This window comes from Ambystoma mexicanum, chromosome 14 (assembly GCF_040938575.1).
Source record: "Ambystoma mexicanum isolate Mex_15411 chromosome 14, UKY_AmexF1_1, whole genome shotgun sequence".
NCBI lineage: Eukaryota > Metazoa > Chordata > Amphibia > Caudata > Ambystomatidae > Ambystoma > Ambystoma mexicanum.
The window spans coordinates 396,395,944-396,423,300 of NC_090940.1; the positions used below are offsets into that span (position 1 = coordinate 396,395,944).

Here is a 27,357-nt window from a genome sequence, read left to right on the forward strand (position 1 = left end):
GCTTGCCTGCGCCCATGGGTATTGTTGTAATATTGCTTTGTAATCTATTCACAGCATGTGAATCTATGAAACATCCAATGCTGGAGAAGGAATAAGTTACTTGCCTATAACTCTGGTTCTCTAGCATTGGTATCGTTCATAGATTCATATGCAACCCTCCCTCCTACCCCTCATGGCTCGTCTTTTGGCTCTTACTGCTTGTCACGTGCGCTGCCAGATCTGAAGATGGCTGACGGGATTAGTTAAGGGAGGTCTTCCTATTGGCCGTGAGCAGTATGACCCAAAATTACTTTGATAGAGAACAACATTAACTGAAAGTTTTCAGCTTAAATTTAAACTGCTCTGTTACCGAGGATTCCCAGCATGTGAATCTATGAAAGATACCAATGCTGGAGAACCAGAGTTACAGGTAAGTAACTTAGTCATTACTGGGAATATTAAGGGAGAGTGGCCAGGCACTTTAGACCACTTTTCATGTTCTTATTTTGCTCAGAAAAGCTGAAGGTGGTATTTGCTTTTCCAAGTAAATGAGGAGAACTTTGCAAGTCCTATATTGTTGTGGGGTTAAGTTGGAGCGGATTTGAGAGAGGAGCACATAAATACTGGACTATATTGGGACTACGAAGTGTGCTGATTTGTAACTTGATTGTCGACCTGTGTGTTAAATGAATGCTGCTTTAGCTCTTCTAGGACATCTGTGGTTGTACCTTTATTGGATTTGAGGTGGTGATTGGGCATTTGTTTAGCTGGACAAACGAGCTCTGTAGCATATTGTCTCATGAATTATTACTTCAGCCGGTGAAAGAGAATTTTAAAATTCTATTTAATTTTTAATATTCCTTCTGAGCCAAGTTACACATTTCACCATCGCTGGAAATACACTCCCAGTTCAGAGACCTATCAGAAAGGCATTGTAGGTATGGAAATTAGCTGTAAAGCAAGGCGTTTTCTCCTGATAATTGCCGTTGTTTTACAGAGCAGTGCTACTTCATGCATAGCATAATCAGGCCAAGACAGACATTTCTCAAGACGGCAGACAACTACCTGGTTTCACCCCTAAAGGGGAATATCAGTGTAGTATAGTCAGTCTTGTCGTTGGAGCATTGGAGCATGTTTTATAAATGCCAGTTAATTTATGGTGGGTTATAAATGCCTGGCAGTTCCTTGTAAACTCTCAGAACCCACCCTTGTTTCTGCGTATTGAGTAGCTTTGGGTTTTCACCCTAAATTACCAGGGTAATCCAGACGTAGAACCCTTGCTCACTGTTCCTAGAGAGGCACAGCTCCACCTCACTGACAATTCCCAAGCTGGCTGAAACACGTGTCTGGGGTTGCTGTTGGAACTTTTGTTCAGAAGAGAATTGGCAGGCTTTTCGTGCTGGACTGCACATGACAAAGACTGATATGTAGTGGAAATTTCTCTTCTGTGAAAGGATGGTGAGCTAAAGACTCTGGTTAAGACTCTAACCCGGGATATAGGCTGGTAGAAGAGAAACTCCCAGAACCCCCCCTTGTTTCTTTCCAAACAGCAAACATTACTCAGTAAAATGTCACAACCTTTCTTTCCACACAATATCTTTATCAGGACAGCACAACAAATGTCTCTTGTTACAAAATAATTTGTCAAAAGGATAAAGTAATGAGGCAAATACCTTCTTCCTCAACACTCTTTACATCAACCACGTTTTCTCCTTGTTGACAACTGTTCCTTTGCTGGTTTACTCACCTGCCGGGAATGGTTTCAACTTCACACAGCCCTTTTATGCCAGCAAAGTTCTCTTCTTGAAAACCACTGTTCCTTTCCTGGTTTATTTGCCTGTCAGAAATGGGCATTAACTTCACGTATAACTTTCTTTATGACCACAAAGTTTTCTATTTGAAAGTAACTGTTCCTTTCCTGGTCTACTTGCCTGCCAGGAATGGTTTTAACTTCATACAACTCTCAATGGTTTCTCTGCGTGTGGTAATGGCAATGTGGGCTCCGGGTTGCCCCAAACTGGTATCCCATGTGAGGTGAATTGAACCCTTTCTGCCCTGCTTTCTTTTCCTTAGTCATTAGGCTGGTGACAATGTGGGTTCCAGGTTTCCCCAAACTGATGTCCCGTGTAAGGAGAATTGTACCCGTTTGCCTTTTTCTTCTACTTAGTTGGATTTCACAATTGTCTTTGCATTGCAATTTTCCATACGGAGCGCCCCAGGTTTACCTTTCTCTATAGGTAAACTCACTGGCTTCCTTTGGCGTCTCAGAGTGTTTTCATGGGGCTGCGTTGCCTCAGGCCACTGTCAGACCTTATCCGGTCTGCCAGCGCTGCTGACTGCTCACCGGTGGTTGCTGCTGCTCAAGCGACACTTCCCAGGAGCTCGCCAGACTCCACCGAGTTTTCAGACATGCTGGTCTGCTGGAGCGTTCACCCAGGCGTACTTCTGCCCCTCTGCTGGGCTTCTGGCAGCCCGGCCTTCCTCTCGTCTGCTTCCCACCGCACACACTGCAGAATATCTCGACTTCTTCTCTGACTGCGACCTCTGCCATGGTATCTGCTTCGGCTTATACTGCTCCAACCCCTCTCCTTTCTCGGCCTCTCGGCTGTGGTTGGGCTCTCCATTTAAATGTCCCGCTCAGGTGTTTAGAATTGAAACAACTGGACTGCACGGCCTGTTTGACATCACCAGTGATCCTCATCAACTCTTCCCTCCTCTTCCTCGTCACAGTACTATAGACATTCTGGGCATGGAAGTCCATGATGTTTCTAGGTTTCCCAAAGTCAAATTGTTTCAGCTGATGGTTGGAGGAAACTGCAGATGTCATATGAACATTGTGCAACATTAAGTTTAGGAATTGTACCCAAGACTGAACCATTGCAGTCAGGGGATACCACATGTGACCCATATATTCCTAAAGTGGAAAGTGTATACTGTTTAGGTGCCTACTCCTATATTATCTTTGGGGGATTTCACATGGGTGGGTGTTGCATAGTGGCAGCATGCCATCAGATTTTTGGGGATTATGGAATCTTCACAAAAGGGAGTCACCACTTCTCCCCGACAGCCTTCTCTTCCCATGTGATTCTCCCTCATAATGCCGCCCCCAGGCTCTGGATCAGGTTTCGGCTGCCTTCCCCAGCCACATGGGAGACCACCTTAGGCTGGGGATCAGTGATGACACTGTAGGATTCATCACAGCTCCTAATCGAGTAAAAATGACTGTATCCCTGGTGAAGCCAAAACTAAATTACACCTGCTACCGCCCTTTACCAGCACAGAAATGTAGAATGACAAAATTACTTTAGGACCTCAATGGGGGTTTAAATGCACCCCAGTCGTTGGAGCCCTATGGGCTACCGCATCACAGCACGTGAGTAAGGAAAGCAGTGACTTTAGCCTGTTCACAAAAATATTAGCAAATCAGCTGGAAAAAAGGAGGCAAGAGAAACCCAAAATTGGAATTGTTCCCTAACAGAGGGAACTTGTTGCATGGAGTAGTGTCGATACCGTACCTTCATGCTGCAGTCTGTCACTCCTGCTTTGGACTAATTAAGTTAGCTGTTTATTCTGGCCATGCTTTGCATAAAGGGCACAATACGCACACAGCTCTCTGCACGCTGATTTGTAATCCTCCTTGAAGTCTCTTGGATACCATTTGAACCCCAGTTTCCAATTTGTCTGGGGTTAGGGATCCCCAAAATTCATTGTATTGGCTTTGCTTTAGTGTGAGATTCATTGGCATCCACTCAGTCTTCGATAGGCACATTTGTCAATTTCTCATGCCATCAGTTTTTGTCTCGTGGGTAGCTCAGTCTTCTTTTTTTGATACTGCAGTGTGAGCTAAAATGAATGCCATGAAATGTGGTAATTTTAGTATGGCGCTTACTCCTCTAATGTGATTGGCCAATATTCTTGTGCGTTACCTTCATGCCTATTCTCAATTTAGAGCAGTTCCATGCCATTGAGGTGCATTGAATACATTTTAGTTTTGTCTGTTGGTTGGTGCTGTAGCACCACCAATCAGAAATATTGCATTGTAGTACAGCCAAGAGCAAGATGATATTCGAAGAGGGACACACAGCTTGTGGGTGTTTGGTTATTTACTCACTGCTTGACTGTCCATGACCATGCTGATCTCAGACCATTCACACCACTTGCCCCTCTATGCTCCGAACAATCATTGAGCTCAAACTTTGTACTGTAGGTAGCTGACATTATTATTTGAAAAACAGTCTACTGGGAGTTCACAGCTTAATTGGAGTTGTAAATGTGTTACAGGTGTAATACAAATGGATTAACCAAGTGTGCCTTCAGCCACTTGATTTATCAGCCGTATATATGTTCTTGCATTTAAGTCCTGTTAAAACTTGCATTGGCAAAGCCAACAGTTTTGTCTTGTGTATAGGTATATTATATAGGCATTTGCCAGGCACTTCCATTATATGCGCAGATACTCGTACCGTTTTGCAGCTGCTACTATTAATGGCTACTTAATATTATTATGGCAGTACCTGGTAAATGCCTATCGCATGCATGCACAAAGGCCAAATCTGTTGGTGTAGGCAATGCGTGTTCATTGGTCTTTCTGGTGTGGCAAGTCTCATCCTTTGCTCCTCTTCACCATATTAGCAAGCACCACTTCCTCCCCACCAAGGTCTTGTGACTGATGACATAAAACCAAGCTCCTAAAAAGCCCAGGGGGAATAGAGTTATGTTACTTGAATGGGCAGATAACGGGAGTAGGGAAACCCGAAAGTTTTCTTTGTTTTACAATTTGAATGTGTTATGAAGATTAATGTTACTTGTGCTCCTCTGCTTCAACGTAAGAAAGCTGTACGTACCACTTCCTGTCTCCTATATTATCATCCTGATCATGATTGGACACATTTCTTGAATTTGGGTCTCATCAATCTTGTAGATTTTCAATTCGCCACTCCCCCCTCGACGTCACTCACTATTCTGCTTCTAAACCTCTTTTGTGTGTTTATGTTAACACTCTGATTAAAATACTGTTCCTGGATTCTATCTTGGAGCCTCTTTAACGTTTACCTAAATTGTCTGTAGTTTCAAGCATTAACACCCATCTGCTCTCTGAAAGTTGCAGTGTTTGTGTATGTAGCTTGTAAGATTCCTAATCTGGGTTAATCAGGCTGTGAAATAGGTTTCCTTTGAGCAAAATAAGCCCCTCTCCCCCGCCCCCCCATCCCCTAAGTCCCCCCATAAGGGAAAGTCTACAGAAAGGTACAAGGCACCCTTCTCTGCACCATCAGGGCTGTCCGGATCTAGCCCTGTTCGTAATGAGAAATGTACTCTGCCTCAAACTGTGTTGTCTTGCCTTCTGGGTCTATCTAGAGAATGCACCTGGTACTGCCCTGGACTCGGGTGCAATTCCTGCAATGCTCAGAAAATGTCTCCTGTGTGTGGTGGCCTAGAAAAATTATCACAATACTGGGCAGGCCGCTTAATACAGAGGTGCCTGGCCCAATATGACTGTTGCCAAGCCCAAGCACCTTAGGCATGCTGGTCATTGCAGTCCAGCAATTTCTTCTGATCTTCCTTGCTACCCAAACCATGGTCTTATGTTGTCCTTGGACTTTCCTAACAGATTATATTGGGGGTGTGGGAGAGTAGTCTCCCAGTTCATTACATCACAGGGTGAGTGTGGGTGATACAGGACAAACCTGCAGGGCCACCTACATTAGTCCCAATGGTTGTGCTGAGGCGTTGTTAGCTGTGTTTTGAGCCAGCCCTGACAAGGTGTCGGTCTTTGATGGAAAGAGTGACTGCTCTTATAGTTCCATTTGTGATTTGAGAGTTGTTGGCTTTTATTTGAATATTTTCTTCATTTATTCTTTATTGCGTATATGGTAATTCAACCTTTTACACATGGACAAATTTAAAAACCGACAGATAACATAGCACTTAAAATAAAAATATCACAGTCCATAACATTCAATGAGTAAAAAACTGCCATTGTATAGTAATAAAACCACATAATAGGAAAAAGAGGAACATCAAAGTTTAAAAGCCGGAATAAAAAGGAGGACATAAGAACAATGAAAATACATCAATATGGGTTCATCGAGGTTGGGAAAGAGGAAAGAGCTATGCACCAAATTGTTAAATAGGTAAGATAATCAAGTAAGCTTGTCCTGGATACGGTTCCAAATGTGGTATGCAGCAGCCGTAATAACCAGGGATTTGGCGCAATAGATGGCACTCCAAAATTGGTCAGACCTGTAATCACCACATTTCTCAAAGCTTTTAGAGTAAAAATGAATCAAGAGGCTACAATTGGTAAGCACATGTCAAGCGGTTTCAATATCTTGATTACATATCCTGCGTCGGTCTTCCCTGGGCACCCCAATCCAGACACCTATGTTGGCGAGGACACGCAAATATAAAATCAATCTTATAAGAGGGGGCGAATGGAAATTAATAAGATAGCTAAGTGGTTTCTTGAGGAAATTGCCTTGGTGAGTATAATTCACGTACTTGGCTTTGTCTGTCAGATAGGTAAGGGACTGGATTCTGTCCCATTCCATCATCCTTTTCACATGACATAGGTGGAAATCAATGAAGGTGACCTGGGGGGGGGGGGTTATCCACCCCTATTTCAAAGAAATGGCTTTTGACCATGCAAACCAGCTCAGTGAACCAACAGCTGTGAGAACGCCTATCCTGGTGGGCCTTAACTAACCTAGCAAAGGGTTGCAATTCCCCTCGGGGTAGGTAATTGCCCAAAGTCTACAAGCAGACATTTTCCAACTGGCCAGTAGTGATGGATGTCCCAGCTCGAGTGTGATAAACTCCACAGGGGTGGCACAGGGTAGGCCTAAGAGGGAACACAATATTTTAGCCTCTAGGGTCACCAACCCCTTAACGGAGCGTTCCGGATAGTTCTCTAAATCATAAAGTATAGTGGGTAGGATAGACATCCTGTAAGCTTGAACCTTGGCCTCGATGGAATCTCCCCAATCTTATTTATAGTCCTCCCAAGTGCCAACCACACTTCTTCCAGGCCCTAATCTAAATATTATTTGACAGGTGTGTGGCGTAAAGATTACTCTGTAAGTAAACTCCCAAGTATTTGTACTCGCTGGTACACTCAATGGGGCGGTCTCCTACCCGCCAGATAACATTTAAATTTTTTGTGGCTATCTTCCCAAAAAGAACAATCTTAGTTTTATAGGCGTTTATTGAGAGGTAATTCATGTTGGCGTACATAGAAAGAGCTTCCCGAGATCGTTGTAAACCAATCTGAGTTTTGGCCAGTATTGCTGTGCCATCAGCGTATGTAAGGCAGTGTAAGCTCCTATTACCTTAGGTGGGAGGGTGGTTCTTTCCGAGCCTTTCCAAGATGTTTGTTAAAGTCTGCAACATACAGCTTGTGCAACAAGGGTGCCAAGGCACAACCTTGTGTTGTGCTTTGTGTCTAATACTTCTAAAAATAACACACATTACTATATCTCACCAATCGAATTGGTTTAATTTAGTTGATGCTTTGAGAATATTGATCCATATTCAGTTAGTAAATGTGACCATATGATTTAGCATACGAATATTGATTCCTATTCAACTGGTACATGTAACCTTGTAATTTAGCCAACAACCACCTTTTGACGCACGTGCCTATTGTTTCGTCAATCCTTTGGCTTCCTCTAGGCTGTTTAATACATCCCTGGTCTGTACCAGATCACTATATACAATATTGATAAACCTCTGCATTGAAACACATTTTTCTATTACAAATGGAATTGGAAATTCCCTGTGTTTGTGTAAATGGCATGTGTGAGAACTTGGTATACAATAGGAATCGGTCCACACAATGTGATTTCATGAACATTTTGCAATATGATCTGGCATTCCATCTTGCTATGTCTTGCGTAGAATTAAGTGTCCTTATTAGTTCTGTTTATTGTGATTGGTTAATGGGGGCATAATATTCTTCCTAACATCCCATTCCTATTTTCAGTCCATTACTTAATCCCTATGAGTCTTAGCTCTCTACACAATAGATTATGGTCCCAACTGTTTGTTGGTATCCTTGACACAGTGTAGCTTCAAACTATTCTTCAATGAATTTCAGGCATTCCATATATTCCTGGCGGTGAGGTCACCTTGGATGCATATGCATGCAAGTTTCTTTCAAGACGGCAGCATTCCTAGTATTCCCTTGTTCTAGTTGTCATGTCTACACAGAATTTTATCAGTTTTGAGCATTGCCACCATATGTCGAGTGTTGTTCGTAATTTAAATCAAAGTATTGTTGAGGTGTAGTACCACTGATCCTTTGATATTGTAATTCCTGGCTTTCTACTTTTTATTCATGTAAATGTTCCAAACATTTATCTGGGAATCTCTTTCCTAGCTTTTTGGCCCATATGGTTCTAAGGTTCAAGGTGTATGGATGTAACGTATCTAATAATAATAATTAATATATTGCCGCAATTAGACCCTTTTGAAGTCTTGGAGTGAGGATCAGGGTCTCAAATTGTGTCCAGTTCCTAGCTCTCCCTGGTTTAATCTTTGGATTATATGCCAGTGTTTTACTTGGTTGTAGGAGTATGCCCCTCTCTTCTAGGCCAAACTCTTCCTTACAGGTATGAAATGATTGAATTTCCCTGTTGCGGTACATCTCACCGAATAGCCCTCCCCCTTCTATCCATTGATACATTTTCCCTTGTCTCATCCATGTGTGAAAGAGGTTCTGGAAAATGGGGCTAAGCAGAGATGGGTAGGATATTAGTCAGTTGTTCCCCGGGTAGGATATTAGTCAGTTGTTCCCCGGGTAGGATATTAGTCCGTGTTCCCTGCTCACCATTTTTAAAGCGTGATTATTAATCGCATTCTTAAAGGGGGCGGTGAGCTCCGAAGGTTCCCACTATGCGAGGTTGTTTCCAGATGTTTTCCCCAGCGACTGTCTCTTCCATTGCTATCCAGTGTTTTTGTTTTCAAGTCTAGCCACTCTACTACCGTTCGTATTTATGCTGCCTGATATTTTGATTGATGGGAGACAGCCTATGCCTCATTTCTCTTTTGTTTCTGATAAGTACATCTGGACTATTCTGAGTATGCCCTAAAGGATAGTAAATCATTTCGTATACCTGATAACATTTTTCTCCCTTTTGATATTTGTAGGGCTTGGAAGATGTAAAGGAATCTCTGCAATATATTAATCTTTGTATTTATTTCTCTACATAACCAAGATGTTTTGAAGTGCCTTCCGTTCGGCTAGCTTCTTTCAAATCTGTCCAAGGAGTTTAGTTTATTTAGCGTTATATAGCCGATCCATTTTGTCAGGAATATTTATGCCTAAGTATCGTACCAGTTGTTTGAATTTTTCTTTCATTTTGTTGGCGATCATAAGTATTTCTGACTTTGTGTAATTGACATTAAGACTAGAGACCTCAGAATATTGATATCGTTCTTGCATGATTGCTGGTAGGGAGGATCGGGAGTCCGAGACCATTAATTGTCTGCAAATAAGCAGAATCTATGTTGTGTTTTTGCCCATGTGTATCCTTTGATCTCGGATGACTTCCTAATCCTATGTACGAATGGTTCCGTAACCTGAGAAAATAGCAGGGGTGACAGTGGAACTCTTGTTTCGTGCCTCTTTCGATGCAGAATGTTAGTAAACCTGCCATTCTCCCAATTACAATAAAAAATTACACCAGCTTTGGGTTCCCTGTAATTTGATCTGTGACTTTTTGATGGTAAGGCCTTTTTGCTTTACTTACCTTGCTTAGCTCCTCTTCTTGGGGGCACTGAGTAGTCTCCAAAGCTCAGTGCCGGGATACCCTTTCCCCCATTATGAAATGTTTTTTTTTTTAAGCTGCACACATCACTTTACAATGAGATTCGGTAGGGGTTCTTTGTGTCCCTTTTTCTTTTCTTTTGAGTAACATTTGTTACTTGCATGATGTGTTCAAGTCAGGCTGGCGTCAGCAGATCTTTTTCTAATGTTTACTTTTCTCGCATGCATATTTGAATTTTAATCCATAGTGCCATTTTGAGTACCATATATACTAAAATGGTTTTGCCATGTCTTTCCTCTTGTCCATTGGCCACCCCATGTCCTTTGGCCTTCTTCCTGCCCTCATGGGTTCAGAAATTCCATATAAGCAAAACCCTTTCCGGGTCAGTATCTCCGCTTTCACTGGCAAAGCAGAAGTAGGCTTGTGGCCAGATGTGGGGTATGGGTCTGTCTGACTCTAGTCCTAGTCCACATCCTGGCCAAAGTGCATCTGTTGCTGGGTAGATGCAAGGGTGGGAGGCTGTCCATGATTAGACAGCCCCTGCCAGTTTGAATGGTGCATATTCTTAGTATTGGTGGGCTCAGGAGTGACCCCAGCTCGAATTTAGGATAAAAGGCTGCCATTCTTTAGATTATCGTTGAAGGGAAGACCCCTTTGAAGAGGTGCATCCTGCTGAAGAACCGTTGACATCCATCTGTTCCATCCAACCAGAATTGCCTCTAGCAAAGACCCTGTGACTGACCAGCTACCTCCTGGGCCTCTTTGCTGCAACGGTCTCCTCCCTAGTTCAGACTTGGGATTCTCCAGACTGGCAGCTTGAGACTAGAAGCTTCACCCTGAAGTTGCTGCTCCCCAGAACAAAAAGGAGCTTTGCAGGACTCTTTCCCTCCCACGTCGGCCGCCATCTGCTGCCTGAGCATGGTGATCGCTGCTGCAGCACACCTTTGTGTCCTGGGGGTCTCCCGAGTTTGTAAGACTTGTGGTGGTCTTCATCTCATCGTGCCAGGGTCATCCAGCTGTCCAGTCACAGCAACAGTCTCACCAGAGTCCAGAACCGCCGACTAGCTTGACCCAATCCCAGTGCAAAAAGTGACCTCTGCACCTGCACCCCTGGACCCTCTCCTAAGGAAGCAACACTTGGTGGGCCAAGCAGATTCAGTACCGCCAAGGGTGATTGCTGAAGTAATCTGAGTAAGGCGGGGTTGAGTTTGCATACATGCTTCTACTCCTCACTTACATTCCCAGGGTTTAAGGAGTGCAAACCTCTCCCTTGCCTGTTTGTGATCAGTGGAGTTCTAATAAAATATCACACTCTGCGACCCCTCCAGCAAATCCAAAATAGGGTAGCAAAATGTATCCTTGGCCTTAAGCCCAGGGACCACATCTCTCCCACCCTAAAAAGTCTCTACTGGCTCCCTGTTGCTGCACAGATTCAATTCAAATCCCTCTGCATCATCCGCAAGGCTGTCTGGGTCCGGGGGCCACTCTATCTTCAACTTTATCTTACTAAAAACTCTCCCTCTAGACCACTATGTTCCTCTGGCACCAACTCTTTGTGTAAAACGTTTTTCCAAACAGAGGGCGGGTGGTTGAGCATTTTTCTCAGCTGGTTCCCTCCTAGGGAACAGCCCCCGACCCCCCCCCCCGCCTCTGCGTCTTAAACAGGACTTTGTCAAATTCCTGAAGCACCAAGACCTTCCTCTTTATCTCCTCCTTCCCCTCTCCTCTGCTAATCCCACAGTTGCTGTGATTGGTGTCCGGGGCCCTTATGCATCCTCGGGGGCCCTGACCTGCCACACCCAATCAGCCCAGCTCCTGTCTACCCTCAGCACCTGCCTTGCTCACCCTCTGCACTTACACCCAATGTGACAATCTCAATGGGAAGTGGATGATGAGTGCCGAATGTGAGGGCTGGTGGGGAAGATTCCAACCCTAATACACAGGAAACCAAAGGGAAAAAAATGATTTGGTTTTGAGGTAGCACAGTTATGGGTGCGCTTGGGTACAGATCCTGCAATGGCAGGCTTGTGGGTGATTGCTTAGCTTATACTATTGGAGGTTGTGCCAGGGGCCTTAATTACATTCTCCTGAATTAGAGTGAATGGGGTGGTGCACTGTTTTTAAATATTTAATAGATCAGAAATCGACCATACAGCCATTAGATTACAGGACAAACCCTAAGAAGGCCAATAACATGTACATCCATCAAGCAGAGATCGAGTTTTCAGTCATTAGAGGGTGGGCTCTAAAGTGGGAAGCCTTAAATATGGAAACCCCCCCAAACCTTTATCTTGAATTAGTACCCTATCTCGAAAAGATATTGGATGACACGTATATGAAGGCTCACAGTATCGGAAAACTCCCCAGAGACGTATGAATTCATTAAATCATATGTTCGCGTACAAGCCATTGGGAAAGAAATGCAAACATTACAATTGCTTTCTGCAATAGGGGTTGGTACGATAACGAGTGTAAAATGAGCACGGGCCCTTTTACTAGTGATCTTAATAAAAAAAAAAGTGGAAACAAATAGAGCAGAAGTAGTGGCCGCCCATCCCAGCTTAAGTTCCTGATCACTAGGAAAAAGGACTTTGAGCATAGATTGTGGGAGGAACTTAGAAGTACGTTGAAAAGGAATAACAATAGGAATACCATTTGTGTGACAAGGCTCTGTGCCCTGATTGTGTGTTCGTAGATGGGTCCACAAGCAGGGCTCTACGCCGAGCATGAATGCCTTGACAAGTGGTGTAGCGTGGTGTTTGCGGCTGCTGATGTCGCATAGGGGGATGCAGATTATAATAAATTGCTGCCAGGGAACTTGAATTTAGGGCAATTGAACAGCTGATTGGATTTTCATAAAATGGCGGCTTGGGACACATGCAGTTCAGATATCAATGCATTGAAATGTAAGGTAAGATGCTTTGAAGGAATACATGTAATAAATTGATATATATGGACCAGAATAGATTCCTTGTTGATTGTTCGATTAAAACTCAAGAGAACCTCGCCTTTAAAAATCAAATGAGTACATGCCAGGTGGCTTACAGCTCAGTAATTTAGAACTTTACTTTGTAGGAGCTACATGAACATGAGCTACTAAAACTGTAAACTGGCAAATGCTACCCCTCCCACATATTTTTGCTCATCTACCCACGATGTCTGGAAAGGAGTACACGTAACATACATATTTCTTTTTTAGACTGCGTCCATTTTTCAAACTGGAGTTATGTGGCTTAGTCATATTTTCCAGACATTCAGTTAAGCACAACTCTAGTGGGTTTTTTTCTTTTTTTTTTCTTTCCAAAGTTGAGAATGTTCTGATGGGGAGAGGGGTGGGGTAGTAGAGAGAAGGAATTATTTTTATTTAACTTTAAGAAGGATTGATAATTGCAAGAACTATGATCTCCGAACATACCCCAGCGAATAGAGGCTTGTTCTGAAGGATCGGTTATCCTGGATATTTTCACGCCGACTCTGAAAACACATTTACCTGCGATTGATTGCCGTCTTGATCTACTTTAGTATCCCTGGATGGATTTGCTGTTCTATGTTACTATTGGGTATTGTTGCTTTTGGTTGTGTCTGTTTGTCTGAGTGCCCTGGTGCCCCTGGGCTTGCTCATCTGCTTGCCAATATATAAATAATAAATAAGATATATAAATATTAAATAAAAATCCTACTTGAAATGTAGCTTAAATAGCTGATTCTCAAATATGTTCAGACGATACAAGGCCTGTCAGAAGCAAATTAAAAATGGACTTACATATACTTATTTTGGCAAAGAAACGCATCTATGGAAAAATAATACTAAACCTTTTTGCGATGGCTGGTTAGATAGTTTTGTTATCCTCTCGGCTAAAGAAAAACTTTCTTACATAAAATGTGGGATGTATTCAATGGATCATATGGCTGTTATAATTGGCCTGTTCTAAATGAGATTGTCTGTCACCCCTATCTTCCCTCTTGTCTTCCTTCCCTCTTTTGTCTGCGTTTAAAATAAAATATGCGGTTATTGCAAAAATGTTTATCACTTACCTTTTTATAACCTAATAAGGTTTGCTGATAAAAAGACTTGTTAGCTTTTCTGTGGTTTTGCAGTAAGAGTTGCAATAATTAAGATGTGAATTATGATGGCCAATGGAATTGATCAACTATAAAGTTTGAAATGGGCAAGGATTAGTATGAGCCAAATGACCTTAGCGGACCACTAATGGCAAGAGGCTTACTCCTGGGTGCAATTCTTTGGCTTAGCACTACTCTAGTCTACTGATCATGTACTCTTAGTTAATTCATTATATGTTGTGGACTGACTCAATTGTGTTATGGGCCGGTGGGCGTTCATTGATCTGTAAGGATGAGCCTAGTGATGAAAGCTGTGACTTAATGCAGTTCTTGTCCTTTCAGTTTCAGAATGAACTTGATGGCATTGAGCCATTCAGTGGTTCTGATGAGAACAAAATGATGTTCCCAATTCCAGACGATACTTGTGACTTTGCAAGCGCTGCTCACCTTTCATCAACTCCCTTCCATCGTCTAGTGACTGAAACGGGTCAATCGAGCACGGATAAAAGCCGGTTACAAAACCGCACTTGTACACCACCGGAGAGGAAGCCTCTCTGTGAGAAAGTCCTGGACTACGCGCCGTCTTCAGAAAAGCAAGTTTCTTGCATGGAGAAGCTAAGGTAAGTAGTCACTGGGGGCAGCGGTTGTGTAGCTCCCACCGATTTTAAAGTTCTATTCTATTTGTACCTGCAGTTTCAAAATCTGGAGCAGTGCTTCCTATGGGTTTTATAGCTCACCAACAAATGACCTTGCCTTTGTTTAGAGGCATGATCAAGTTGATCAAATACGTTCTTGCCTGACCTTGTACTATAACAAGGATGAATGGTTGGGAGCAGATTTTTCATGTGCCTAAGGAAAGGCTTTTATATGCACCATGTTGATAAAAGGTTTGTTAGTCATTGTTTCTTCGAACATCTGGAGTATTGATTCATTTGTTGTAGTTCACTCTGTAAGTAGACTCCAACACTGGCATTAGCACCACAATAATTCAACACTGCCAGCTTTCTATTGTCTGTTCTCCGTGGTCTCGTTTTGAGAACAGATTGGGCGCATGCCTACACCTGTGAGTGAAATCTCAAACTTGCTTCAGCTAAAAAAGTTATTAAACACACTTGAACTTGCCAGCCATCTCAGGCAGTCAAAGGTGATTCCATTGCACAATCTGGCAGTTTCAGGTCTATGTCCTAATGTACTTGTATTGCGCGAGAAAAAACTACTTTTTTTAATTTTTTTTTTTTTACTACAAATGTTTTTACCACAAAATGGAGGGGTAGGCCCTGGCAAACCCTCTCAACTCCTCTCAACTCCTCTCCCTCCCCTCCCCACACACACGCACTATTACGCTTCTCTGCCAATAATATTGCCTGACCACCAACCCACCATCTACATTTTGGTGTTAGAATTTGAGCAAAAAGAGCAAAATACATTTGCTCGGTTTTTGGTTGGGTCATTGTAATGCTTGTGCGAAATGCGAGCTAGAATAACAAGGTGTCGGTACGCAGCCATTTTGGACAATCAACTCCCATCACAGTAATAAAACCCTGCGTCTTCGCAGGCCTGTGTGCGGCACAGTGGAGTCAATTCGGGAGGGTTTGGGAACATGTCGGGGGAGGTGGCAGACCTCTCTATTATCCAAGTGGAATGGGGGATATGGATGAAGACTGAGGTTCCTCCTTCCATCGTTATGCCAGAGGATGCGCCTATTGCAGTTTATCGTGGCGCATTACGTAAACGGCAGGGGCAACAACATAATGCTTTGCTTTTACTGCTTTCCGGGATTTCGTCGTCCTTGTCACATCATGGTTATTGCGCCCTGGTCAGACAGCCCGAAAACGTGTGACTTTTTGGCCCGGCGAGTTTTGAACATTTTGCATTTCTGCTTGACTGTGCATAGCTCCGCAGATTTGATTTCGACATGCCTTGTGTCCATTCCAATGCCTGCCCCTGTTTTAAAAGAGTTATTTAGAGTCTTGCATAATGATTCCTTGGTGGAGCAATCAGATATTCTGAATTCTTTCTCGGTGTATGAATACTGTAAATTCTGTGCTGACACTATCCACAAATGGAGAAACATGACCCGCATTATGATGCATGACATTGCTCGGGCTGATGTCTGTTATCAAATGACTTGTGATCCGTCCTACATTGGGAAGTGTCAGCAGCTAAAGATTAATGTGAATGGAAAACTGACTGCTTTTGAGCAATGGTTATGTACAAGATCTATAAGTGATTTTTGTTGATGTTTCAAACAATATGGTATGCAATTTTACTGTTTTCACGGCTAGCCACCTGAACCATGTAAAACTTTCCCTTGGTTGGTTGTTTTTCTGTGGTAACCTCACTTACTCAAACATTCCTGCTATTATTTCAGGTGGCCCATGTGCTTTGACACGCCTAGGTTTAATGATGTATCCTTTAAAACCTACAGTTGGGGGTTCCATACGTGCTGCTTCATAAACTGCCTTAGCGCCAGACTGCAATTCTGAAGTGCATTTACTCTCTGAAGCTGAGGTATTAGCGTTAGCCATTTCCATTGTGGGGATTTGGGACTTGGCAGCTGGGGAATATAACACCATGATTAAATTAGCCTGTCTGGTGTTTAAAGGGCTCAATGAAATCTGACAAGCTTTAACTGAATTGTTGCTGGATTCTAGAAATGATAGGAAAGCTATCTTACAAAATAGAGCAGCTATAGATTATTTGTTTTTAAAGCATAATTTGGGTTGTGAAACGATGGAAGGGGATGTGTTGGTTCGACCTGGTAGATCACTCCCGATCTATTGAAAAACATATTCAAGGCATAAAGGATCTGGTTGCTCGAGTGACACAGGATCAGAATGGGGATTGGTGGGAGAACTTGTTTGCATGGATTCCTGAAGCACTACGCTCTGCATCGATTTGGATGTTTGGAATAGCTGTGGTAGTGATTTATTTTTGTTGTGCTTCATGCATTCCTTATTTGTGGAGAATGTTCTGACGATTTTCGGTGTCCCCTACACGCCCGTCGGGTTATGGTAGTTGAGTGTCCAAGGCAGGGAGTGTAATGCTTGTGCGAAATGCCAGCTAGAATAACATGGCGTCAGTGCGCAGCCATTTTGGACACTGATCTCCCATCACGGTAATAAAAGCCTGAGTTTCCGCGGGCCTCGCAGTATAAATGAGCATTTCAGTAGCGAAAGCATAGCAAGGTCACATAACTACATTAATAATGTTGCTGAGTAGACTTGCTGTGGAGAATAGTCATGGTATTGTCCACTGAAGGACGAATACAGGAAGGGAGTCGGAGCATCCTGCAGGTGCATTATAAGGGGTTCTGGGAATTAATGCGAGGAGAGGTGCGCTGGGTTTTTTCCACTCCTGACTGTTTTTTTCCATTCTCTGCCCCTTCCACTTGTGATCTGCTCTTCGGCTGAGGGCGGACACAACTGAAAAGGGCAGGGACATGCCCCCCATAAAGAAGAGGGCATACTGTGTCAAAGTTAGTTAGAACTTTGACCCCCGGGTGATGCAGTCTCGCTGAGGGAGGACGTTCCGCCTCAGATCCCGTTAGCATGAGTGATCTTTGCCTACCTGCTCAGGGACTAAGCAGTGTAGTGGCCAAGATGAACGTGTCTTCTGCGTCTTTACAAACGGTGAAGCAATGTATATCTATATTTCTGTATATCTAGGTGTATGTTTGTTTATGTATGTGAAGTTCATAAATGCATATATTGTGTGTATAAAGGGCCTATGACGAGCGATTACTGTAATAATGAGTATTTTTTTTATTTTATTTTTTTTTGCCTGTCTGAGTCCAATAACTTGTTTTGCCTGGGGCCGGGAATACATAAGTAGAATTGTTCTCCTCATGTGGCCAAGCAAAAGCAAGACAGTCATGCACAGTGGCGGCTGCTTATTCAGGGAGTGGGGGTGCCGGCCACTAGGGAGTATAGAGAAAAGAAAGTGTTCCCTTTTATCTCTCTGTATCCCTTTTGTTACTCTTTGCATTGCGGCAGCTAAATAAATCGGTGGCATCTCGGCTGGGCCTAATCAGTGTGACCTCAAAGACACACAGGAGCACGTCCAATTTTCCACACTTTTACTTATTATTACTGTACGCAGCTCGTTGGCTCAGCTCACTTTACGCAAGACATTATGATGTGAGGTACTTAGGAGGCTGGCGGGGCACTAGAGCTGTGGCCTGCCAGTATAATTTGTGCGCAAACATCGTTGACTTTGTAGATCTTCAATACTAACAGAATATATGGAATTGTTGCCATTGGCTGTTTGCCAGCCAATGACGATCCCATGGGGTGGGGCGATGATGGGTGCCACCTTCTCACTTGACCTGCTGAGCCCACAGCCAGGGCATGTCTGGTCCGGGTCGGCACGCAGCAGAGCAGAGCCTCACTCAGCCTTGTGCACGGTGCAGCCTTGTTGTAGCAAGTTCGTTATATGATCCTATCAGTGGGCAAGTGCTGTGGGTTCCTGCGAAGCAACAGTCAGAATTAATCCGGTGTCTGTGCAGCTGCCCCACCAACCAGTACCGCACCGCTGGTCCATAAGGGACCACCAGTAGTCCTGGCCAGCCACAGTACGGCCTCCCGTTCCTTTCCTGGACAGCCTAGTTTTTCGATGCTCGCGCTCTCTCCTGGACCAGACGGTTTTGCAGTTTTTTAAGATGCCCGTCATTGCTGCATTGTCCGCGGTATGCATCAGTGAATTTAACTGCACTTTCTGCAAGTTTTGCTCGATTTGAAATGGATTTTTGTTTGTTGTGTGCCTGGGCACAATTGACAATTCCCAGAGTTTTATTTGTGACGTAGTTGTGATCGCTATTGCAAGCTGCCTTTCAACGCTACTTCCTATCGTCCTACATTGGCACCTAAACTTTTGAAAGGTGGCTTCCTACGACCATGACGAGATTTCGCTTTCAAGCTCCCTAGAACCACTTGCTCAGTTCCTCACCACACACCAGCATTAAACATGAACCATATCTCCCCACACAATGTTAGACTGGTGTGTGTTGTTTGCCGTCTGAGATGTGGATTTGCTCTGCCACTGACAGATCACAGCATTATGTGACAGATCACAGCATTATGTTGTGACCGGAGAAAGGCACGGGCCTCTGTAGGGCCTGGCCACCAGGGCCCCCGAGACATATACCTGTAGCATCTATTGGAACCCACCCCTGCCTGCCATTTACCTTTCCAAGGTCAATACATTGCTACTAACAAAAACCCATTATTAAGTATTTTTCACCATGTTTGAAGTATAGATGTGGTCCTGCATTTGGCACTTGGTCAAAAATTAAAAGTGAATCAAATTAAATGTAACGGCATCCCATAGTGTCCTTTTCTAAAAGAATTGAGCTGACTAGTGAACAAACAGTTAGAATATGAGAGCCATGTCAGTGCTTTTATTATCACTTATCTGGACAAATCATAGGCATGGTGATGGGCACAGTACAGAAGACATTTAACGTAACATACATTATTTCAGAATGAGATTAACAGTTGGTCCCATTAGACCTTGGCAGGTGAACAAACCATTTGGTGCCAAAGTTTACATTCAGAAAGTGCACTATCATTGTAACTGAACAAACGTATCTCTTTGTTACTCCTCATTTGATGTACTTTTGTACAAGTGCTGTGTGCATCAACAACACTTTTTTTTAGCCAGTGTCTGAACGGCCCAGTGAGAGAACGTTTTACAGCCGCAGCTGTCCCTGCTTCCTTTTTCGACGATACGTTTGCACCTGTCAAACGTTGCGGACAACATATCGCGAACGCTTAAAAAGGCCACTTGCCGTTAACGATGGCTCTTACAACAAGTTGCTTCCATGTTCCATGTGGCTTCCATGTGTCTCAGTTACCACAGACAGAAAAATGTTGCCTCTGTGTTACAGCCGCACACCGCTGTCAATTGAGATTAATTGGGTTTGCTGCCAACCCTCTTTCCAGTGTCTCTTTGCAGAAAGATTGCAGTCGGCAGCTCCCAACCGTGCCGCCACTCTGCACAGTCTCCTCCTCTCACCCCTCTACACTTCTCTCAGCTTCTTGGAATGCCCTCCCAAGCCCCATAACCTCGGTCGATATGCAGTGCTGCAGTTCCCCCAGCCCGTTTCGGTTACAAGGCCCAGAAATTCCTCGCCTCAGTAATGGCAAGGCTAGGTCAAGGCCAGCTCAGGAAGCGGCTGGTTGGCACCAGGGACATTTTTATTTTGAAATCACACGTAAAGCACCAGTTAGCTCAGCTGCCTTAGTAAAAATCTGTGCCTTCCTCGAGGACAATTAAACCTATCGCAGAACACTGTTTTAAACTATCTGCCTTATTTCCAGATGTTTATATTTACCATGTCAAAAAACGTACATTTTTTGGTAGAATGTAACATTTTCTGCACATTATATATCAAGCATGCCTTTGTCAAACATTGAAACTCAAACACATAACCTTTTTACCACATTACCTTTGATTATGAGTGTTTAGTAGGCCATTTATTTGCTGTCTGCTGAATTGCATTCTGATATTTGTAGTCTTCCATTCAAGGTGGGGAGATTAATGCCACAATTGTAAACTTTTTCCCTAGCATATTTCTATAAGAATGTATATTTTTTGTGAGTACTTTACCATGGTTTGTGTACTTTTCAAGTTCTCTTTATAAAACAAAGTATTGTTGAAAGCCAAACGTGACGGTGACAGCGGAAAAAATGAGAGGGCAATTGAGTCATGAACATTTGCCCAGGATGTGGCAGTAGAGGTCACAGTCCTGGAGGGGCTGTTTTTCCTGTTTCTTGCCTTGTGCTGATTTTTTAGGGCACAAGTCGAGGATACATGTGTTGAGGGTGGACAGCACCAGCACACTTTTTTTTGTTTAAGTGTGGCGAACGGCAACCCCCTTTAGGTGTTTTTGAGGCCAGTATTACAAAGAGTGATCACATCACTCAAGTGTTCGGCTACTAGGATTTCACCCCAGGTTGTCATGTTTCCAGTACAAGATCACAGAAGTGTCATCAAAGCACACGTCTCCTGTTTGGATTTTGTTTTTCTTGAGCTATTTCACTATAAATGGTTAGATTTAAAAGGTGTCAGCATAGTTATTGGAAATTCTCCTCTCAGGTTATTTTTCCAGTGTTGGTTACTTTTTTTAAATGGAAAATGCTTATTTGTCTTGTGCACTGTCTTGTAAAGGGAAAGGTAAATCGTACATCATTTGTATATTTGACTTTAAGATACGTTGACTTACTGTGCATATATTAATGAGTGGCAGCTTTTGATTTTTGCTACCGGGTGTAAGGAAGGCATGGTGGCAATAGTAAGACAGACACAAGTGACCACAGTTCAAGGGTGTTTATTGAACTTGCACAAGCGTGTGATAAACTATCTAAACCTAAATCTACTGATGGGAGCAAGCTGCGACCATCAAATAATAAAAATGCAGTCATAGTAGAGTCTTGTAAAAAAATAAAAGGGCCTTTACTAAAAAATCCTGTTGCCAATCCTTACCACTAATTTACAAATAATGTGGGGAAATGTTCATGAAAAAGAAAGGTGTTCACAAAAATATATCAGGATGCTTGGGCCAACAATCTCCCTTCCCCACGTTTTCAGCACAGTGTAAGGCGGGTCACTCGAGCAAAGCACACTCTGGCTTCTGCGGCACGAGGACACAGTTACATTTTCCCAGTTCAAGACCACCTGTGTCCAAATACCTTTACTTCTTGCAAGCCTCTTGACGCTTAGGGCCTGCTGTACCAAAAACAACACGCAAATGTTTTTTTCCTTCCTTCCAGTATTCAATTTGGGTGTGCACCCTGGGTCTCCCTCAGCCGGGCTCGGACCAATTGCGACATACATTAAATTATCGAAGACTTCGAATGTGCATGGGTGTTAACTTGACCTGTTACATGACCACTTCAATCTCAATATTTCTTTCTCTCACTCGGGAATTGTTGAATACCTAATGGAAACCTTCGAATGAGCACCCACGTGTTGCCTGACCACTCTGTATGTTATCTTTTTTTGGCCTCAAAGTTCAAAGATAAAGTTCAACTACTTCCTTTGGCTTCCTCTTGTATTTGCGTTGTTCATCCCAAACGACTCACGCTGTTCTTTTAAACAGTGTTGCTGCTTGCAACCTTGTTTCAAAACACAAGTTGGTTTGCTGTCAGTCTCCCCGACTCACCTGCTGTGTTGTCTTTTCTGACCCCTCTTTGTTGTCAAGTACAGTACCACAGTGGCAATCGCTCCTACGGTTTCTTACTTTCCGAAGCTCACAAAAGTAACAGTCTTTAGAGCTCAAGGGTATTTCCCTCCTTGTGACCCTCTCTGGTCTCACAGCCCTTCTCCTTGTATTAAACTGCCATCTTGGAACTGCTGTTTGCTCGTGCGTTTGTCCGTTGTCGCTCACGGTGAACTGTCCATGAGAAATTGTTCGTGTCGGGAAAGGGCGGGGGAGTTGAGTTCCTAGGTTTCCTACCTTGTAGGATGGGAAAAGGTGTTGCCAACCATTCTTCATGTTTAGATGCAATACTATAAAGTGGCTGACTTCTAATGACATAAATGGATAGCCCTAGTCTTGTACAGCCGAGAATAGCTGACTTCCAGACTCTTCTAAGCTACCTGTCCCGGAATAACCATTTACTCTCTTAAGTACCTGAGCTATATATATATATGTATAATCTATATATATTCTCACCTTAGCCGGTATAATTCTCTGCATCTGTTGTATATTTGCATCTAATGTAAGTAAGTTGAAAGTATGCTTGTAACCTCCTTGCGAAAGCCGCCCAGATACCTCTGGGTTGGGTGTGCCATACAAATAAACAAGGAAGAGGATACCTTGTCTCACCCTCCAGTGTCCCACTTCAACTCCCTGAAGACACCTCATCCAGTTAATCCTCCTGCACTGGTCCACCGCCAAGAACTGGATCCAAAAGCGATGGCCGTGTCCTGGCCCCCTGGATGACCGATCTCCAGGGACAACAGGTGAGGCACCTTCAGGTTTCTCACATAGTGCAGCGATTACCACACTGAGTGACGCAAGGGAGCTGTACCCATCCCCAGGTCGAAAACCATTTTGCAGCAGGAATTACATTCTGTCCTTGCTGTTTCAAGTGCACTGTGGAGGTCTATGGATTTCCCAGGAAATGACTGGTATATATTATAGCCGCAGCTGAGCAAACCAGGGTAGGGTACTGGATTCCTTTTAAGAGTGCATGAAGTCAACATTTTTTCACTTTTAAACTTTGCGGGTTAATGTAAACAATGTGCATGTCACATACAGCACAGCTCTTTCATCTGCTTTTCTAGTTTGTGGGGGTTGCTCAGTTCAATTAATAAAGCACTCGGGGAGAGATATAAATTACTGACAATAGGGAGTTGATTTACCACAAGACACCGTATTCTATTATATTAATTTGACCATCAGATATTTTACAGCACGCTACTGCCATTGTTAGGTCACGACTAAGTGCAGAAATATGCAACCAGTCTAGCCATTTCTTACTGTGGCATGACATTTTCAATTGGGCATCTATGACATGACATGAGCATGATCCTGGTATTTTGGTGCAGCCAGTTTGAACATGTTTTCATACTGTGGCATGCGGTTCTAATGGTAAAGCCAACTAGAGTATGTTCTTACATGGGAATACTGCCATATATTGGCAAAACAAACATCAACATGTTTTGTTTATGGTATAACTGTCATTATGCACAAAGCAAACATAGGTATGTTCGTATATGGTAATACTAGGGTATAATGGTGCAGTCCGCATGAAATGTATGGGCTCAGCCGGTGTGAACATGTTTTATGCTGGCACATGTTGTGGGCAAAGGCATCTTGTTTGTGACTTGGATCTATTGGACTTTTTCATGAGTTCACCTACAAAACCAATTGCAAAGTGTTTGTCTTTTCATCCAATTTATTTTAAAAAGTGTGCTTTGTAAATGCACTATTCTAATCCATTATTTCAGGGGGAGAAGCCCCCCTCCCGAACCCACCTTCATATGTTCGGGCTCCCTCACCACTCTCGGTCACTGTCATATCTGAGAGAAATATTTACGCCCCTCGAAAATTCACCAGCCGCAACTGGCTGTACACCCACCGCCTTATGTCCTTGCCTGGGATTGTTAGTCCTTTTCCTTTTTTGGTTGGGCCTAGGAATCCCAGTTTTGCTTGCTTTGTCAGGCTTGCCTTTCCTTTATGTTTAATTATTTGCAGTTTAGTTTGCTGTCTCCCATTCATTTCTTTCTCATTTATCATACACCTGCAGTTGTGATTATATGTGAAGGGCTGCAGATATATGATAGTATTATGTACCCCTTTGAAGTAGAATGTTATTTAGGGTGTGTGAATGGGAAATTCCCAGATCCAATAGAGCTATTTTTGGGAGGATGAAAATATATTTGAACTCTACAACTGATCTTCTTTTTTTAGCAATTAAAAAAATGTTTTTCAATACGTATAGCCACACAGGGCTTTGAACAAAACAACAATGAAAACACATAAATGCATACATCTCAGAACTAGTAGCTTTGTATCAAAAACCAGAATTAGTTACAATACTAAAAACCTTGACTACCCTCGATCATTTAAAAAAAAAAAACTTAATTCACTCGGATTATTTTAGAAATCAGCATAATCTCTTTGTGAAGACCCTTTACATGATAGATTAAATGATCATTTCCACTCATCAGCTCACACCCCATATCATCCGGTGAAAGGTCTAGACCCCAATTTGTGTATGCTCGCATTGTTCTCGTTCTCAAGAGGTTCAAACTCTCGCATTTACATAAAATGTTTTCTACTGATTCCCTTTCATTGTTGCCACATAGACGACAATGGCGCTCACAAGGTTTTAAATGCTCGCATGCTCCCATTATTTCCATCACTTCAGCACAGTTAAATTTACACAACAGCCAGTTTCTCATACTTTCACTGTTGATGTAAGCATCAATATAAGTACATCGGTTTGATCTTGCTAACCAATAGGCCATGAATTGTCCACTGTTGACTAACAATGCTAAATTTAACATATCTCTTTCGTGATAATGCTCTTGTATAGTATTTTTACAGCAATGTTTTATTTGGCAAAGGGACCCAGGATTCATTTTTTCTTTGATCCATTTCTTATGTCTCACAAAAAGCCGACCCAAGGTCCCTATCTGTGCCGGGTTGGACATAGTCACAAAAACATTAATCAAAACACTCATGATGGTCTCATTGTTGAGATTTTGTAGTTTCTCGTAGATCATAGAGATCTTGTGTCCATACACTCCCGTGATTTTCATAAAAGACAATTCTAAAAGAAGAAATTCTATAGGGATGGATGCAGACATACGAAACAGAAGTCTCAGAATCTTTGCTTCTAGATTCACTTGTGAATTTGTATCCCCAGACGTCTGCGCCGTATAACATGCATGACACAACTTTAGAGGTGTATCGCAGTAATATCATCTTAATAGAGATACCACTTTGGCGACCAATAAAACGACTCGCAGTATATGCAATCGCCATACATTTGGTTTCAGTAGCTTGCAATTATTCATCCCAGAATAGCATTAGTTACAATGCCCAAGTAGCAATAGCTTTTTACCTGTTCTAGATCTTTCCCATCAATTTTCCAAATTACGTTTTTGTTTTTTTCCTCTTCTTACTTTTGCCCGAAAAGGCCACAATTTTTGTTTTTTTTATTTTAATTTGCAGCCCATTCACAGCAGCATACTTGCTCAAGGTATCTAGACGAACCTGAAGGCCCTTGGGTGTATAATCGGCTACTAACAGGTCATCAGCATCACCTAGCCAGCTGTAGTTCAGAGAACCAAATTTAACTGGGTGAGCATCCGGGCAGTTAAAGATTGACACCAAATCAGTGAAGTATACATTAAAAGGCATGGCTGCCAGTATGAAACCCTGTTTGACTCCCTGGACAGTTGCAAATGGATCAGTGAGACGGCCAGTGTCATCCGTTCTTACATGCACCTTGGTATCGGTATATAACAGCTTGATCATTTTTAACAGGCCATGAGGAACAATCCATTTGACTAACTTGTTCCATAGTTTGTTCCTCATGACCGTGTCAAAAGCTGCGCTGAAGTCAACAAAGGCAGCATACACTGGCAGTTGTCGACGCTCCCACGCATATTCCATTATAGATACTAGACATGTCAAATTATGACTGGTACTGAATTTCATTCTGAAACCTCTCTGATTGATTGGAAGAATGGAGTTATTGTCAATCCACTGCTTTAGCTCTTTTAATAAGACACAACCACATATTTTCACAAGGATGTCTAGCATAGCTAGCATTCTGTAGTTGGTGGGTAGTTTCCACGTGCCTTTCTTATAAACTGAGTATAATGCTTTCCTTCCAGGTGTCTGGTATTTTGCCACTACTCCCCATTTTATTAAATAATGGGTGCAGAGCGGATACCCATGCTTCTGGCGACAGTTTAAGCAAGGCATTACATGTCTCATCAGGGCCTATGGCTCGTGAAGAAGGTAATTTAGCAATCATTCTAGGGAGCTGTTTAACTGACTGGCTAGAGCACCATGTGGCTTCCCTCTGTGAATGACATTCATCACTTGGTGATGATGCTCCCAAGGTATTCTGAATGTGCAGTTGTCATCCATCTTCCGGGACACAATTAATTGGTACCATTCTTTTTACTGCCCCTCCAAGAGTGTACCACATCCCAATGTTGTCATCTCTGGCATGGGCAGCCAATGTCAGCCATAAGGTGTATTATTGCTTCTTTTTATAGGTTCTTAAGAAGCTACAAAACAATTTTGAATCTCTTTAACCCTTATCGGAACATCAATACTCCTGGCATTAGAGCTGGTATTATGGATGACCTTAGCTATATCCTTACTAAACTCTGATTTCGCTGCTTGAATATTATGATCATATCTCAGGTACTTCGTAGCTGGTTTAGTCCACCGTTCATTAGGACTGTGATATTTTGATTTTATTTTCTTCGTTAAATCACTAATATATATCATTAGTTGTAAGAACTCTTGTAGAATGTCAAATATAGTATTAGTCTTTGAATCCTGGCATTTAGCAGCAAACAAATGACGCCCTTCATTAGCCATATTATTTGCCGCTTCCAACCTATTCTATTTCTGGCGGCATTAAGGACAAAATCGCCTGTTTCAAGAATGACTGGTACAGTAGCTACCATCTCTAATATGACACATAAGGGGAGATGATCACTTTTTTCGAGAAATGACAGGCATATCCCTTGTGATGATCTTAGCTAATTCATTCATGAACAAGTAATCAATAGTAGAAGCACATTTACCACTAATTCTGGTGTAGGCTCTAGTTGAATTACCATAACATTTACCATTTAGCATGGTGAGATTGAAACTAGTCAACAGTGTAAACCACGCATTTCCTTGCAGATCAGTTTTCATTTTAGACAAGGGCCCAGTCTCTGAAAGATCGTATGGGCAGAGGATGTTATCATACATCTTCGCATTAAAGTCACCAACTACAAACGGGATATTTCGCTTATTAGAGTGCAGAATCTGCTTCACTAAACCTTAGTTTTTGTGGACACGCTA

General features: G+C 42.7%; 1 protein-coding gene across 3 annotated transcripts in view; it reads left to right on the forward strand.

The window, feature by feature from the left end:
- Positions 1-27,357, forward strand: part of BUB1B (BUB1 mitotic checkpoint serine/threonine kinase B) — an 815,340-nt gene that overhangs the window by 483,398 nt on the left and 304,585 nt on the right. For all 3 annotated transcript variants that reach the window (XM_069637517.1, XM_069637518.1, XM_069637519.1), the window contains one exon: positions 14,148-14,425. In XM_069637517.1, the coding sequence (XP_069493618.1) occupies positions 14,148-14,425 (278 nt within the window). The remainder of the gene's footprint in view (positions 1-14,147; positions 14,426-27,357) is intronic.